Genomic DNA, 17,606 nt, shown 5'->3' with positions numbered 1-17,606 from the left:
AATATTATTTTAAAAAATGAGGAAGTAGACCACTTTAGGAGAAATTGTGGGCTTTTGGTCATTTGGTTGGCCAATGGCAAAAATACGATTATTCCTTCTTACAGAATGTATGGGTTTTAAATGAAACCAGATATAAAGCTATCATTATTTTAGAGAAAATCTTTTTTCACCCATGTAAACTCAGTAGATGAAGCAGATCAGTTCACACAAAAGGTTTTCTATATAGTTTATGGTAATTGCTAATGATTATTATTCTGAACAAAATAAAACTATTCTCTTGCAAAATAGGTTTTAATCAAAAGGTGAATATTTAAATAAAGACTCAGCAACTCGCAGCATATAATGCCAAAAAAATGCAAGAAAGGTATTAAAATGTTTTATGTATGTTTTATTACTTTTATGATCACCATGTTGTTTATTTTAAAAATTTAAGGTTATTGTACCCAACACAAGATTGCTGCAGTAGTGCTCTTCCTGTAGTATTAGGTAATGTTGATTTTGTCTTCTTTCTCTAGGTTTTTAGGCTTCTATGACTTAAATTATATATATAATTTAAGAGAGCTGTGGTGGCACAGTTGTTAGAATGTAGTATTGCAGGTTAATTCTGCTGACTGCCAGCAGTTTGATTCTCACCTGGTCCAGGTTGACTCAGTCTTCCAAGGTCGGTAAAATAAGGACCCAGATTGTTGGGGACAATATGCCGACTCTGTAAACCACTTAGAGAGTGCTATAAAGCACTGTGAAGCGGTATATAAGTCTAAATGTCATTGCTATTTCTATAAATCGATCTGTTTTCTTCTTTTTAAATGTATCCATCCCTCCATCTACTCATCCATCATATTTGCCCATACTCCAATGTACTTTGTTTTGTAATTCAATTCCATTCAGATATATGAATGGAATATTCTCTCCATAACAGATTTTTGCGACAATTAGGAGGAACAGAGAGATGCTGTTCTATCAGTGTGAAATAAAACTGTCTATCTCCTCAAATGCATCACCTAGTATTGATAACATTTTTTGTAAAAAACCAATAAAACTTTTTAATATGAGAATATGCATTAATTAAATTGCACAAACATCTATTGCAAAGTTTGACTTAGTATTTACTTACATCTACACACTGCACTCACCAGTACAGTAAAGCAACATTTCAATGCTACATAAAGATTTCTGAGGAAGATATAAAATCTGGGATAACTGAAACCAAGCATGTTAAGATATGAAAAGTGCTATCGCATCGCATAATAAAAACTAAATAACCTTACCATCCTTTTTGACCCAGGACATAGCTGTTTTTTCAGATGTCACTAACTGACAAAATTTGTCACCTATATGTTCTAAGATGTATTTGCAAGTTTCTACATCCATTTCATCATCTTCATAACTTTCATGTGTCCATAAATTCATAGCTTCATCATCATACTGATCAGGAGAAGAAAAGCCATCAATCCGAACCACTCCATTTTTGCTAAAGGAAAGCCTAAGAAACAAAATAAAGTTATTCAGAAGTCAACAAAGCAACAAACACTTTAATTTTATTAAGATGCTAGATAGCCTGTAACCTCTTGCTCATGGTTTCAGAGATATTTCCTTACAAGATTCCGCAGTGCTTTCAACAATGGCAGAGTTTTAAATTCAGGGAGATATTCAGAGATGGATCTGCCTTGAAATTTTAACTACATAGCACAGTCAAACATCAGGAGTTGTCCAAGATGATCAGAAGAAATGCTTTATGATGTTTTCTATTATGTCATAAAATGTTTTATGATAATTTTTATGTCATAAAATTTGTCTAATTTGAATTCCATAGGAGTCATGGGTCCCAGATTTTGGACACATTCTGCAAGTTAGCCCATTTGGTTCAAAAACAGTTGCCCAATGATACACTATCAAGGTTATGAGAATGAGAGTTTTAGCAGTATATAGATTAATCAGTGCCACTTACAATTATCCAATATTCTATGTAATGCAAAACGCAATATAAGAATATGGGGTTACATTACATGCTTTAATAAAACAAATAAAGGATTTGCTAATTGAAACTTAAGGGGAAGAAGTTTGAATAATCTGCAAATTTTCAACATTTAAATTTAATTCTCAAAAAGTTGAAAGCAATTATTGAAAAGTTTGGCTTTCAGTATTTTTTTCTACATTAGTATGAAATAGTTTTCCAAATCCCTGGGGTACGAATATGTCATTTTTTTAATGTTTTATTACAAATAACGGCAACTACTCCAAAGACAGGTCACAGAAGTAATATGGTATAGTGCAGGGGTAGGCAACCTTGGCTCTTTTATGACTCATGGACTTCAACTCCCAGAATCCCTGAGCCAGCATGGGGAAACTATGGCCCCCTCATGACTTGTGGACTTCAATTCCCAGAATTCCTGAGCCAGCATGGCTCACCTTGGAAATCTCTTCCTTTCTCCTCAGCATGGCTGGCTCAGGAATTCTGGGAGTTGAAGTCCACGACTCATAAAAGAGCCAAGGTTGCCTACCCCTGGTATAGTGGTTAAAGTACTGGATTAAGAGAAAGGAAACCCATGTTTTAGTTCTCCTTTAGATAAGGAAGGCAGCCAGACTAGGATCAGTCACTCCTTCTCAGCCCAAACCAGTGTCTGGCTTTGAGAACTCTGAAAAATGGAACCTCTTGATGCAACAATGCATTCACAGTGTTGCCATACAATCTGAAGTGGCTGCAGTACACAGTAAGCCCACATCTATGGGACAAACACTACAACAACACTGGTGCAGAGAAGGGGCAGCAAAGTTGGTGAGGTGCTTGGAAGCTGAATCTTAAGAAAGCCTACAAGAATGTAGCTGTTGTTAGTTTAAAGAAGGCTAAGCAATCTTCCAATACTTGAGGGCTGTCACAGGGAACAGGGTGTGGATTTAGTCTCCAAAGAATCCAAGGGTAAGAAAGAACCAGGGGCTACAGAGTTTTTACAGAGATTCAAATTCAAGATGAGGAATTTCCTGAATACGAGAACTATTAAAAGTTTTAACATTAAAGTAATAATATTTTCAAACTTTAAAAACAGCTCTCCTACAAAATAGATCAAAAGTAATATCCTGTTCAACTCCATGAACTATTTAGTTTGTTATTTCTCCCCCCCCCTTTTTTGTTTTTAAGAACAAAGACAGTCTTGCTTATGTAATATAACTTTGGGAGCCTTCAGCTGAAGAACAGGATGACAATGATTAAAACAAGCAAAAAATCCAAAAAAGAAGGATTCTTTATTTAAAACAGCTTTTTACATTGTGAATATTCCTATAAGGATGCCCCTCAAGCTGTAGCTCCTAGGAAAATGTGGGCATTCTGAAATACAACTTACCGGCGAAAGTAATAGAATCTGCAGAATACTGGCGAATGAGCTGATTCTTCACTTTTCTTGCTTCTAATCAGTCTACATTCTCTGCATTTTTGCAAATTGGGTCCTATTTCATAGCAAGAATCATCTTGCAAAAAAGATTCTCCAGTTTGCTTCAGCTTCTTGACTTTACGCCAGTCCTTTAATACTGAACGAGGTATGCCAGCTGCAAGCAAAAGTAGTTTTAAAGTTACTGTGATCAATAACAAAAGCAGACCTATAAATGGCAGATCAAGAAAACCTGATTCCATCAAACCTAATTTAGCAAAACAGTTTTTATAGTTAATTTTCTATTTTTGTTGGTTTGCTCCATAATTTATGGAAAAGTTAATTCAGCTCATCATGCTGAATATAAAAAGCTAAATAATTCCAAATATATACTGTATTTCTCATAATTCTGTCTCTGTATTGCATGCAGGAAAAGTTACAGGATGTCCTTGGGTTATGACCATCTGTTCAGTGACTGTTCAAAGTTATGACAATGTTGACGGGGGGGGGGGGGGCTTAAGATAGGTGCTTGGAATTATAGTTGCCATGACTACGATTTCCAATGTTTTTTGCTGGCTTACCACAAGCAACAGCAGTGGGAAAGTCTGCAGGAAGCTAGAAGCTGTGATCAGATGAAATCCTCCCTTAACAATGGCAACTGGGACTGCTAGAATTCCTGTTTCTAAATTAAGCAATCATGGGATGCCACAGAGGTAGTTCTCAATTTATGACCAAATGGAGCCCAAAATTTATGTTGCTAAGTGAAAAATGGGTTGAGTTTTGCCCCATTTTTATGATCTTTCTTGCCACAGTTAAGTGAAATCACTGCAGTTCTTAAATTAGTAACACAGTTGTTCAGTCAATCTGGCTTCCCCATTGACTTTGCTTTTCAGAAGGGAATCACATGACTCCAAGACATGGCAACCATCATAAATGGCAGTCATCAAGCATCCGAATATATACCATGTGACCATGGGGATGCTGCAACAGTCATAAGTATGAAAAATGGTCATTAAGTCACTGTTTGCAGTGCTGTTGTAACTTCAAAACGATCACTAAATGAGCTGTTGTAACTCAAGGACTACCTGTACTCAAAAACTATGTAAAAGTTCTTGGTCCCAATTGCTTTTGTAGCCCAAGAACTATCTATATGTGAAAGTAAATCTCAAGTTCATATACAAAAAAAAAGGAAGAAAAAAAAAGAAAAAGATAGAAAGAGCATGATTTGGTTAGCTTGCCTCAAGATAATAATGTGCCTTGTATAGACATATTTTCTCTTTAAAAACATCATCCAAAGGCCTATATCTAATTATTTGTAGAAAAACTGTACAGTCACACACAATCCTGTAACAATTTACATTTTCAAGTAGATAACGGTTACTACTACGGAAGTAGTGTAAATATTCTTTAAAACACTTCAAAGATTTAACTCCAGTTAACGCAGTTAATGTTTGTCTTTCTCTTCTATATAATCCTCCTCTAGGCCAGCGGTTCTCAACGTTTGTGTGACGGCGACCCCGTCACACAAACGTTATGCACATGTGCGGCGCGATGCGCATGGGGGCGCCCCCCTGCGCAGTGCGCATGCGCGCCGCCCCCCTGCACGGTGCGCATGCGCGCCGCCGCCCCCAGAGGGGAGAAAATGGCGGATCGCCGCCTTTGGCGACCCCCCAAAAATGGTCGATCGACCCCAAATGGGGTCGCGACCCATAGGTTGAGAACCGCTGCTCTAGGCACACCCATATTTGCATCTGCATTGAATAACTGATGATTGCATTATTATATAGTGCTGTCTCTGATCGTGTTGGTATCGTATTATTTTCTCGATACAGAATCTGGGATGTGTCTGCTTGAGGAGATGGAAGACATAGCCCTGGACCATTTTCCCAACTTGTACGCAAGTAGGTACTTACTGTTATTGTTACCACTCTGTAACTTCAATTTGGTTTTTTCTTTGGCACCCCTGCTGAGAAGGCCATTGGGTTTTACATCTTCCTCCAGGTCTCCTTTCCTCTTTTGCAAATCATTCTGTTTCTTTTTGTAGGTGGGCTTCGGCTGCCGTTTTGTCCTCTGCTCTGACTTGCTCTCACTCTCATCAGAATCTCCACTTTCCGAGCCAGATTCATACATTCTTTTTGTTTTTCTCCTTGCATGTTTCTCTTCTTTCACAAGCTTTTCCTCTGCTAATTTATTATCTACATTGTTTTGCAAATCATTTGATGTAGAAGCAATTAAGTTAACAGTACATGGTTTAATCATTTCTGATACACAGTTTTCTGAACTCTCCTTTTTATTAGTGATTTTGTCTTCTTCTGAATGCCTTGTGAGCCAGGCTTTTTTTAACTTTGGGTGATAGTTTGCTTGACTGGTCTGCGAAACTTGCCCACCACTCAGAGTATTTCCTTTGTTGATTGTACTTGATTTGACAGCACTATCCACAGAAACAGAGGCTGGATATATTAGATTTTTCACAGTATGAGATTCAGTATCACTGGTATTGTTAATTTTAAACTGAGCTGCAGCCAATGCTGCCTTGTGCTTTTTCAAGTGAACAAAGTCTGATGGGCCAGAGAATCCAGTGCTCACCTGAAGACTTTCTGTTTTGCTGCAAGGCACTGTAATAGAAGCGGATGAGCTGACATTACATTCCTCTATTACATCCTTATTTATGGGCCTAGAGGCAATACTGTCTGCTGACATACAGGGTAACCCTGCTTTTGGCAAACAATCTGTCACTTGTGAACTGCCTGTACCTGGTGCATCAGTAGTAGTCACTGATGTGATTACATCTGTTATGGTACTGCATAACACAGTTGTGGTTTGCACAACTGAACTGGGAACACTGCCCTGGGAAGCAGCTGGAAAATTCTTTTCGTAGCAGGCATGAATCACATCTGAATTCATTTTTGACACAACTATTCTCCCACTCTCCTTGGCTTCCACTGATTTAATGGAAGCTATTTGATTTATTCCTTTTAATCTTTCACTAGCTTGCACTTTGGGAGCTGACTGCATGATTGATACGGTATCATACTTTGAACTTGAAGGTGGGCGTACAATGACAGAAGCTGTGGCAGAAGGTGATTTCCCATGAGTTCTTTCCATGTGCCATTCTGTTTTTTCATTATTTGGACAACTACTATTTTTCCATATAGCTGAAAGTTTCTGATCTGTGACACTCTTATAAATATTTTGTGTTTCCTTTGGCTCAGGTACTAAAGTTGGTGGCTTTTGTAATTCGTGGACTTTGTTACCTGTATTAACTGGCTGCACTGGAGTTAAGGTTGGAGGAGAAAGACAATTGTAACTCCCTTCTTTCCTCTCCAAGTTGGGATGGACAGGCGGGTGAAACACAGGTGCCCTGTGTAAAGCAGGCATTGTTCGGAGCGAACCAGAGGATGAAATTGTTAACTGAGTAGGGCTTCCACTGTTAGTTCTAAAAGAACTGACTGAATGGGCCATCATTTGCTGTGAAAGCTGATCTGTTCCCTTGCCCACTGAGCTTTCAGTTTCTGGCTGGTGCTTAATCAAAGGCGGAGGTTTTGAAAGGGATGACGTGAAAGGAGTGAGTGATTGAGCAGCAGCAGCAGCTGTTGTTGATGGACAAGTATTCTGTTTATCAGCACACGTGCCTGCAATTTCCTTTGACAAGTATGTTCGTGGAGGTTCATTCACCACACTATTAGACAAGGTGGTAAAGTAATTACTTTGTGGCAAGGTCTGGGGTAGTGAATGCTTCATTTTATAGAGTTCTGATTCTTTGTCAGGTTTTCCTCCATGGTTTGGGGGGTTAGAGGATGATAAAGGCATTATTCTAGAATAAGACTCCTTTTCATTTTCATGGGCCTTCATTTTAACTGTAAAAGAAGCGGCCTCAATGCTTTCCTGCAGTATTCGTCTGTGTTCTTCTTTATACTTGCATAGTCTCTCCCCCGTCTCTTGAAGTGATCTTTGCAGAGGATCTACAAATTGTCTTTGTAAGTGGCCTTCTTTTGCAGCCTGTGATCTGTTCTGTTCTAGATCTGATTTTGCTGAATGTATAGATTCAAAAATTCCCTTCCTCTCCAATTCACTGCACAGAAGAAAAATAAATGCACTGCATTACTTTAGTTTTAGATTAACAAATAATTTGTCCTTATACAGTACTAATAACTTCATTTACTTTAGATGTTTTATGGGTCAGACATGTGATGCACAAGCAATTAGTTGCGACGTAAAACTGTAACTTCTATAGTCTTATTCCCCCCCCCCCAAGAATCACCTCTCATAGACTAAAAAAATGCAAGCTTACTCTTTATGTCGATCCACTATGCCTTTTGACAAGGGAGGACTAGACTGGGATGCCAATTTGAGTGGTCGATGTGGCTCTGCACTAGACGGTCTTACAGGAATATGACTCAGCAGTCCAAGACCATCAGATGAGGTCACAGGGGTGGGCTGGTGTAACCAAGGACTAGGAGTATTCTGGAAAAACAATCATAATTATCAGCAGAATTTAATTATTTCTTAGGAAAGATCCAGGGTAGCCAACTGTTCTTGTTTTTATAATGGTTGAGTCAAAAACTATGATCTAGAATTTCAAATTAATAAATGCACACACACACACACACACACACAGAGCGAGCAATACATTTAAAATGAAGGGTGACATTTTGAACTCTAAACAAAAAACACATCATGGCCAGGAAGAAAAAAAGATCCAATTTCCTTTAAATTTAATATGTTCCAACACTTACCTTCCCTTTTTGAATGCCATTCTTTCAAATTTTCTTACATAATATAAAAAGAAATAAAATATAAAGCCATTTAAGTAGCAACAGAATCCTTAGCCGATGGGGCTGGTCACTTCCTCTCAACCCAATCTACCTCATGGGAAAGTGTTATTGTAGAGAAAAATAGGAGGAGGGGGGCATCATGAATGTCACCTTAAACTCCCATTCAAAAGACAGGATATATATTTAATAACAAAATCAAACATGAATGCAAAAAGATACTTCAGAATGAATGGCAGTGTAAATGTCTCTGCAATTCTTTAAATCAAGGGTTCTTTCTTGGGTTGCAGGACAGCTGCAGAAGGCAGCCATGTGATCCTAGAAAAAGACACGCCACTTTGAGCAGCTGTGGACATCTGCTACATTCATGCCTCCATGCCGCACCTTTTCTGTCTTCAAATCTGAGGGGCAGCACAAACCTAATTTCTGGTGAAAGACACATGCTTCTCATCTGCACTGACGATATTTCTAAGATTTGTTTAAGAAAGCAGACTGATCCCCACATTTTGCTAGCTTTAACAGAAAGCGGTACAAAGAATTTAACAGGATTTCAAATTCCGTGATGAAAGTGACGGCTATCACATTAAACTAGAGAGAAGCTGACAATTATGATTTAGGAGCCATTTTGGTCAAGGTTAAAATAGTGGTAAAGCTGTTTACATTAACCAAAGCAATTTAACATGCTCACAAACATGCCTACTTCTTTCTGAAGAAACCCTTTTGTATTTTTTTTTTTTAAAAACGGATTATTGTAATTATTTTTAAAATGGAGTTGTTCAAAGCTAATAACATTGGTCAGTTTTTATATAGCATGAACATTCTCTAATTTACAGAGTTTTTTTTCCTTTTTAAAAATGAATTTAAAATGTAATTCAGAAACTACTGTACCTCTTTACATCAATAGCACATCATTCTATTAACACATATAAACAATAAGGTAGTATAATAGAGGTAATTGTCTATTTCCATAAACAAAACAGCAATTATTTAAATTTACCAGTTAGGCAAGTTAGGCCCACACCCTTCCATTTAAATAAGGTTTGGCTACATAAAACACTACATCCCAAAGACCCGCCCCATATATATTATTTTGGGGTTCAGTAAGACTTACTCTCCTCGAAGAAGTCTCAGCGTTAACAGAAGTTTCCGAATGGACCCATTTGGACGATGGTATTCCAAGTCCTGAATAAGCATGTGCTCCATTTGGATACTGCCAAATAACTGGATAAAGTCCTAAATGATTATATGAAGTAGATGGGTGAGTTTGCCCAAGAAGATGTGGTGACTGGTGCTGTAGCAGCTGCTGCTGATGTGCTAATGCTAAATGACTTAAACTGCTTGCGTGAGCAGTTTCTAGTCGTGGATGACCTCCCAACAAAGAGGCTGTAGGCATTCCTGGTAGAACTGCAGGGAGCAGATGTTGATGGTGAACAGAATGATGAGATGCACTGCTAAGAGGATGTGTGTTAATAGCAGACAATGGAGTTTGATTTGAGGATTCGGCTAATAAATGGGGTGTGCCTGTTAATGCAGAGTGATGGGTGCTTGGATTTAAAGAAGTTCTATGGGAAGTGCAATGAGGTGGGTAATTATGCTGATGTAAATAGGGGGTCATATGATTAGTTCCCGTTTCCTGACCAAGAAGAATGGGATCTCTGTAAATTGTGAAATGTTCTTTTTTGTCAACAGGAAGAGCATTTTTAGTAGCTTCTAATGAACTAACTCTAGGTGAAATTGAATGGAAGCTAGACCTGGGCAAATCAGGATCTGTTTTAACCGCTGTCTTTGTTATTCCAATAACATGGCTGTTAAGATAATTAACCTTGGATTTCACAGTATCAGGTGACTGGACAGGTTTATATTTAATTTCTGGAGAGGTGTTTGGCTTGGTTTTAGAATTTTCAACCTGTGGACCAGTTTTTGACCTCATAGCATCCAAGACTGCAGTTTGTTTACGAACTCTGCCTTCTTCTGTTAGAGATATTACAGTTAAAGATGGTACAGAACCACAGTGAATGTTTTCAGAATTTAAATGTTCATTTGCTGACATATTTTTCCCAACATTTGATTGCATCAGTTCCATTTTATTGGCATTATTAATCCAGTTCTCAACAGTTTCTGATTTGTTTACTTCCAGAATGTTGATATTGGTAAACAGGTGTTTAGAATCACTGCTAGGAGATTCTGTTTCCTGACCAGTTTGTAAACTAAAACTACTTGATAAGTGTTCCTGAGTCTGATTAACTGAACTGGTTTCAGTATTTGTGTCAATATAACTTTTTGGTGTGGGACAATTGGTTACAAATTGTTCATTGGGTAGGTGCTCCCTGGGATGCTTATTTTCCATTCTGCACTCTTGAATGCAGCCATCATTATCACTATGATCATAGACTGTTGGCAGTTCAGCTTGATGGAGTGAAATTTCTTGCAATTCCAAATTGGCTGATTCTGGTCTTTCTATCCGTTGATGAGACTGGTTACCTATTAGGATTTTTTCTTCTACCGTGTCACTCTGGGATTTTCCTTCTTTCCCATTTATCTTTACAATGTTTTTGCTTTTCAATTCAGTATCTGAATTTTGCTCTGAGGAAGAATCTGTCAATCTTTTGTTTGAATTTTCAGAGTCACTACTCTCGGAACTGTCAGAAGTGTTGTCTGTCCGCTGTCTCTTTGCGCTCTTTTTTCTCTCCTCATCTTCTGGTTTTCTTCTTTTGGAAATGTATAATTTATTTTTACTTTTGGAATTTTCTGCAAAGGAAAAAAAATACCCTTAGTATTGTTTTTAGAAGAAAAATTCCTGCTAAATAATTCCTTATAAAATTATTTTTACCTCCATGGCTTATACAGTCATATTTTTCTTCTTTAGTTTTCTCTTCCTCCGGCATGCTACTGTCGGAACCTTTCCTTTTATTTGGACGAGCGTTTCGTTGTAACTGCTGTGAATTTTGTTTTGGTGCTGCATTTTGGGAATTCATTGCTGGCCTGGGGCTATTTGCTTGAGCTCGGGTATAGTGGCCCTAAAATAAGATACATATGTTTACACATTTGTAAATCACTAGTCCAATACATACAGACATAAAAAAAATGACAATGTAATTTAAAAATCAAATATATCTACGTGAGCTGTGTTGCTGTTTTGACTGGAACGAGACCTGCGTCGTGACGTAATGCCTATATTTTCACCTTTCAGCAAAGAATGAACAACATCATCTAGAAAGGTCATCTGAACCATAGACGGATCAACATTTTGTGGCTCTAATACCTGTTTTATTAGAGGAAAAAAATATAATCATTTTCTATTTATATCTTCTATAAAGAAAGTCAACTGGAAACACAAATTCAGCTTAAAAGGACAGTTTTAAAGGAATAAAATTTACAAAAAAAAAAAAAATGAAAATGGCATCTTTTCTTTTAAATCAGGGATTTGCCAAGATTTCACCCCTTATTGTAAATGGGAAATTCTTGTACAGGTTGTCCTTCAGACCAGGAGTTACTTTGCTAAGCACTGTGGTTGCTACATCCCTTAGCCATGAAAGTTCTGGCAGTTAAGTGAGGACTTCATGCAACCTTGGCTTCTAGTTGGCTTCCCCATTAACTCTGCTTGTGAAAAAACCAGTAGGGAATATCTGAAATCTCAAATCATATAACTAAGGCAGGGGAGTCAAACTGCTGGCCCGTGGGTTGGGTGCATTATAGCAAAACCGCGCCCACCACATTGCCGGCAATGGCAAAATTCGCGATACATTGCGACATGTCATGTGACGTTGCGAGTTTGACACCCCTAGACTAAGGCTTGCTGCAACATCGTAATCAAACTGAGCAACATCCAGATTACGATTACATGACTGTGGGAATGGTGCGATGGCTGTTACTCCAAGGACCTATCTTAATTTGCCCTCTTTCAGCACCATCACAACTTTGAACATTGCTGAATGTATGGTCATAATCCGAGTAAAATAAAACTAAGGTATAAAGGCAGGAAGTGAAATGTGTTTGGTTTAAGTCAGAAAGAGTCATTAATGACACCTTACATCCTTATCAATCAGCATTAAAATGAAACTAGATGAAAGGTTATATTGGCCTTTATACCTATCTAATAGCATTAGATTTGATGAATTTATAATACTGAGCAACCTGCCCAAATTCTTCATTTCTTAAATTTGCTTCAAAAATACAAATAAAACAGAAAAAGAAAAGAAAAAAGAAATTGAAAAAGGACATTTCTCATAGATACAGAACATCTCTCAGTTTTTGAACTTTGACTCCCTTGAGTAATGGTGAACAATCTTTCTATTACACTGATGGAAAGCCAGTTCAAAAGCAAAAATACCCACATACATATTGTTTATCCATTATTGAAAATTCAGGCTAGCATTGTCTTTGTATCATAATGTTTTTGCTTAGTCACATGATTGATTGGTTTATGATTCTTTATATAATTATTAATTGCAAATGTTTGGCATATGCTGCAAAATATCATTTGACTCTTTAATCCATATTAGTCTTCCCAAATGATATTAGCAAGTGTACAGCTATTAAATTAGTATCATATGGAAAAGTGTTCCCTCAGTTATTTTGAATTCAATATAATTAAACTGTCAACCAATCCTTTTAAAAATTCTCTGAGATGTCCAACAACCATAGTGACAAAACCATTGTTGGCAACTTTTTTTGGGATTCTATTCATTTATGCTGAGAATATCAAGGATTACTATAATAGTTCTTCAATCTGCTTTTGTTCCAAGAATTTTTTATATTTAATCAGGGCACAATTAATAAAACTCTAGATCAGGCATGTCAAATTCACGACGTCACGGAGCTTTTTCGTTATTGCTGGCAATAGAGTGGACACAGCTCCAGTATGAAACCGGCCAGCAGTTTGATACCCCTGCTCTAGATTATTACCAATTACAAGATCTACATTTTAAAATTAAAATAAATAGCCCTGTAATCATTTTCATCTTAAGCTATTAAGCACTCTTTTAAAAACAGTGTATATACAAAATCAATCTAAAGCCAATTATGTCACACATTCATATCTAGTTTCAGCGCTGATGCACATTTAAAGAACAATTTCAGTAGAGAAAAAAATAATTACCTGATCATTCATAACAATCATAGTGCGACTGAACAGATCATGATGAGTAATTATACCAGTGAACCATTGGGTGGCAGAGTCCTGTCTATATACTCTCACCCTATAGCCGTTTAAAGAATAAGGACCTTCAAAAAATGAAAATAACATTTGAGGATTATTGAAATAATATTCCAACAGAGTTTAATTTTAGAAGTGCATGCAGTAGAGGTTAAACTATATTATAAAAACAACCCTAAGTAATGAAAAGTCAATGTCCATCATGCTTTTTAAAGGCTACCATTTATTTTTTTAATTCAGCGCTGATAGTTCCTGATATTGATAGAATATGGCAGATGTATGTATAGAGTGCTAAGTTTCCAGGGTGGTGGTGGAGAATAAAAATCTTTGCAAGCCATGATTCCAGTGGGCGTGAAATGTACTCATATGTTAAGTACAAAATGCTGAATAGAAAAACAAGCCTAATTTTATGAACAGAAGCTGTCCAACATACTGTATGTTACTAAAAACATATGACTTTCATATAGAAAGAATTTAGTCCCTGAAGTCTGGGTTTACACAGCTGCCAAGATTCCCCCAAAATCGACTACAGAATTTTTTTTTACCTTCAGCAGTCTCTGTTTCTTTCCATTATAAATGTGCTGTTAACAATATTACATTCATAAATTTAAATATATAACTTGTAAGTTATGTATTAGCTCAAATATGTCAGTTGAAGCAAGTTTACTTTAGAAGTAAATTTAAAATTCATGCATGAATAAATCACACTTTTAAAAGTTATATATTTTTTATCAACTATCCTTCTACAGTATTATTCTTATTTATTGTAAATAGGTTCATTAAACTGCTTCCCTGTGCCACACTATTCATAATTAATTTTTTTAAAATTTCATCTTCAAGTTATTTTGGTATTTTTACATCTATCTGGGGTACCACCAACTTTAGCAATGGCTAATGAAGGAGTGGTATATAGGCCTGGGACTATCATATTTTGTTAGCGCAGAATCACTTACCTCAAAGTTTCTATCCAAGGAATGAAACAGCTAGTTGTTTCTTAACCAATCTTCACTTTTTAACTTATTAAGATTTAAGTTAATGTAATAACTATATTTAAGTTTGTTTGAATTCATCTATCCAGATTCAGAAAAGTAATAAACAATTTAGAAACTGTTACAATCAAATACAACTTACACCATAAATGTTTATTTATATCCAACGTAACTGCATCAGAGTTTGTTCAAGGTACTGAATGTTATTATATTGTTCTTTATAAAATTGTTTGCAATATGATCTTACACAGGCAGATAAATGTATTAGTCTAGAATATACTCTAGGGATTTTTTTTCCAGATTCTTTTCTCCATTAGCTATTACTTCTGTAGACTATCCAATGAATGGCTTGCAGACAACGCTGATATTCTATATGCCTAGGGATTATGTGGTGCAATGTATTATGTTTAAAGTATTAGCAGTATCAGCACAGGGAAGATATGTAAGAGTTGAAAGAGCAATCTCAAAATCAGTAGGTCCAAACCATTATTTATGTTCCTTTTCTTATTGTAAACATTTCCTTCAAGTCAAGCTTGACTTCTGTCATTTTATGGACGCTTCCTTTTAGTCTTCTTAATGTAAGTGATGGCCCTGGTAGTCTAGCACTCTAAGTGGGCCTGACACTGCTTAATTAATACCTGAGCCCCCAAAAAATTCAGCTAGGGACTGCCAAGGCTCTTGATTCATACATATTTCATTTTCAGCCAAAATTATTATGGAAAATGATATCTGGAAGATCTCAGAAAACAAACCAAAATAGAAAAAGGATAGCTTATCAGCAAATAGAAAACAACATATGCTAAAGGCACAATGCAAAAAAGTCAAGATTCCACATTACCTTAGATTATCAGACTCAGTGGGGAGAGGGGGTGTCCATTACTCCTGAATGTCTGTTAAATTACAAATTATGTCATTTGTGGTAATGTATATAATCTGGATTAATTATGTCATTACACAAATGACCTGACATTGTGAATGATGTAAAATTAACTGCCAGGTCAGGAGTGTTTGGAGTGTAATAGATTTATTTGTTATATTTGGTAAATGGGACAGAAATTTGGTTTGTTCCATCTGAAGTTCATTAAACCAGGACCTTAAGTTGAGGACTCACTGTTGTTATAACAGTGTTTAAGCAATGCTTTTCTGAAATTAGGCGGCTGGAGAACGAAGGCAAAAGTTCTATACAAATTAATGTGTGATACAGAGATTACACACATTAATTAGCAGTGCTCCTTTAGATTTATAGATTTGAAGTTCAAGTTAGCATTTGTTCCGTGCAGATTCAACCTAAATATTATTGATGAATTGTAAGTAATGTTTCCTTTAACAGTCTCTGTGAACTACCTTGTCAGTTTCTGCTCCTATGTTACTTCTCAATTTTTAAATTCTAATTATAAAAAAACAAAAACAAAAGGAAAGAAATAGGTAAGGAAGGATTCCAGTCTCCTAGAGGAACAGCAAATGACAGTGGGAAATGCACCGAGGAAAAATTTAAGGAGAAATTAATTTCCAAACTAGGTTCAAAAGAATAAAATGGATAAGATGAATCTGCAGAAAGATTTCGTTTCAAGAGATAGGAATCCTGAAAAGCTTTAACGTTGCATCACAATTGCATTTTCTTCCAAAAATCACCACAAACAGATTTAAAAGGGGAGAAAAGGGGGAATGCAATTTTGAAATTTTGTAATTTGAATGTTATTTTTAAAAAGATTTAAATTTTCATTTTGACTAAAAAACAAAGAATGATTTCTAAAAATATGTATGATCTCTGCTGTAATTCCTTATAGGTATCAGTGTCATAAGCTATATTATAAAAAGCTACATATATAATGTAAGTAGTTATTTATTCCTTAAATTAGCTCATGAATATGGAAGTCAAAGAACCATGTTCTGAAACCACTGAAATAGTGGGTTAGAAAGGCTAATGGTATGATACTAGCATGCTGCCTACTCAACCAATTGCAATTCCCAGAATTCCCTACTGGTGAGACTGCAAGTCTCCAAGAGTTATAGCCATTATGGCCTTGACTATGTTGCCAATATTACACAAGTACAGCTCTCAGTGCCAATTTTAACAGAATAATGTTCAGAGTGTTTTTGTCACTTTTTGTTGGGTTTTGACGTACTTCATTTCTTTTACCTCTGTTATTGCCTTTGGGGGAAAATTTGTTCTTGAGCTGTTCTTTGATATCCACTGACAGGGAAATTTGGATTTAATACTTTATTATTTGTTAATTATTGTTCATCTTCTTTTTTGGGGGGGGTGTTAAATAACAGGAGGCAAATATATAAAAAAAAACCAAAGGAGTTGATGGAGCTGTCTATGTGTTGACTGTCTCTTCATCATCCGGCTTCCGTCCGCAAAAGAATTAACATATGGGATTAAAAAAAACAAACCCAAATATATACTGTTGGCCAAAATGGAAAATGGTTTTGGCTATTAGGGAAAGGTATATAAATTATTATTCACTCCTATCTCAATGGTTCTGGTTTCAATGATTGAACACAGATATTGTAATGACAAATTGAAATTAAAATTTTTCCTGATAGTTTTTAATTAGGCTGAACAATATTTCAGATTCAGAAGTGCTTTGGAACATGTCAGACAACAAACATAGCATCTGTCTTCTACATATTAAAGCTACTCCATCTGGTTCTACATTAGTGTGGTTGCTGTGGGAGGTTTTAAGTGTAACTGTGCAATCGTGAAACAATGATACAACCCTGAATCTATTTTAATGAGTTGCAGACAGATGCTGCATTCATATTTAAAAGCAACTCTTCTGAATGAAATCTGAAATATTGCACAAGCCTACTAATTAGGTTTTTAACTGGCTGGAAAATGGTGTATGTGTTCATAATTCTTTTAACTATTTAAGATTAGGCACACTTTTAAATGAGAATTCTTGAGCTCAGCTGTCACGCACAGATCAATAATGTGGGAGAAATTCCATGAAAAATAATTGATACTGACAATTTCTCAGACATAAGATTTGCCATTAATGGCAGCCACTGGAAGTGTGCACAATATATATATATATATATATATGTATATGTATATGTATATGTATATATATATATATATTGTTTACATGAAATACTGTGAATTCCCAGAAACATTTGGCTAACCAATATGGAAAACATGGTAGTCCAGACAGATACTGCATCTGATCCACGAGAGTTCATATTTTTAAGTAAGGAAATAAATACATTAAAAAAGCATTCCAGGTTCCTTAAGTATACGTTTTGCAAGACCATTTGGTAGCTGCAGATTGTCTGGTAGGGATATACAAAGTGTTTTGATTCAAACTCTTGTGACCTTAAATCA

The 17,606-nt window shown here is 36.2% G+C and overlaps 1 protein-coding gene and 1 long non-coding RNA gene across 8 annotated transcripts in view; one reads left to right on the top strand and one right to left on the bottom strand.

Moving 5' to 3' along the window:
- JMJD1C (jumonji domain containing 1C) overlaps window positions 1-17,606 on the bottom strand; it is a 180,795-nt gene that overhangs the window by 18,913 nt on the left and 144,276 nt on the right. For 6 of the 7 annotated variants that reach the window (XM_039345598.1, XM_039345597.1, XM_039345599.1 and 3 more), the window contains 8 exons: window positions 13,233-13,357; window positions 11,253-11,396; window positions 10,965-11,151; window positions 9,246-10,882; window positions 7,654-7,826; window positions 5,276-7,434; window positions 3,339-3,540; window positions 1,269-1,483 (listed from right to left, as the gene is read on the bottom strand). In XM_039345598.1, coding sequence (XP_039201532.1) covers window positions 1,269-1,483; window positions 3,339-3,540; window positions 5,276-7,434; window positions 7,654-7,826; window positions 9,246-10,882; window positions 10,965-11,151; window positions 11,253-11,396; window positions 13,233-13,357 — 4,842 coding nt within the window. Of the gene's footprint in view, window positions 1-1,268; window positions 1,484-3,338; window positions 3,541-5,275; window positions 7,435-7,653; window positions 7,827-9,245; window positions 10,883-10,964; window positions 11,152-11,252; window positions 11,397-13,232; window positions 13,358-15,116; window positions 15,147-17,606 lie in introns of those variants that run through there. The other variant, XM_039345601.1, reaches the window with a different exon arrangement.
- On the top strand, window positions 2,417-9,214 carry LOC120308919. Its single transcript, XR_005556959.1, has 3 exons — window positions 2,417-2,917; window positions 5,195-5,263; window positions 8,425-9,214. It is a non-coding gene; the product is annotated as an uncharacterized LOC120308919 (long non-coding RNA).

This window comes from Crotalus tigris, unplaced genomic scaffold, assembly GCF_016545835.1.
Source record: "Crotalus tigris isolate CLP2741 ecotype Arizona unplaced genomic scaffold, ASM1654583v1 scf7180000017968.19369539983:2297261, whole genome shotgun sequence".
Lineage (NCBI taxonomy): Eukaryota > Metazoa > Chordata > Lepidosauria > Squamata > Viperidae > Crotalus > Crotalus tigris.
The sequence above is the reverse complement of the archived record's forward strand: the minus strand, read 5'-3'. Positions and strand labels throughout refer to the sequence as shown.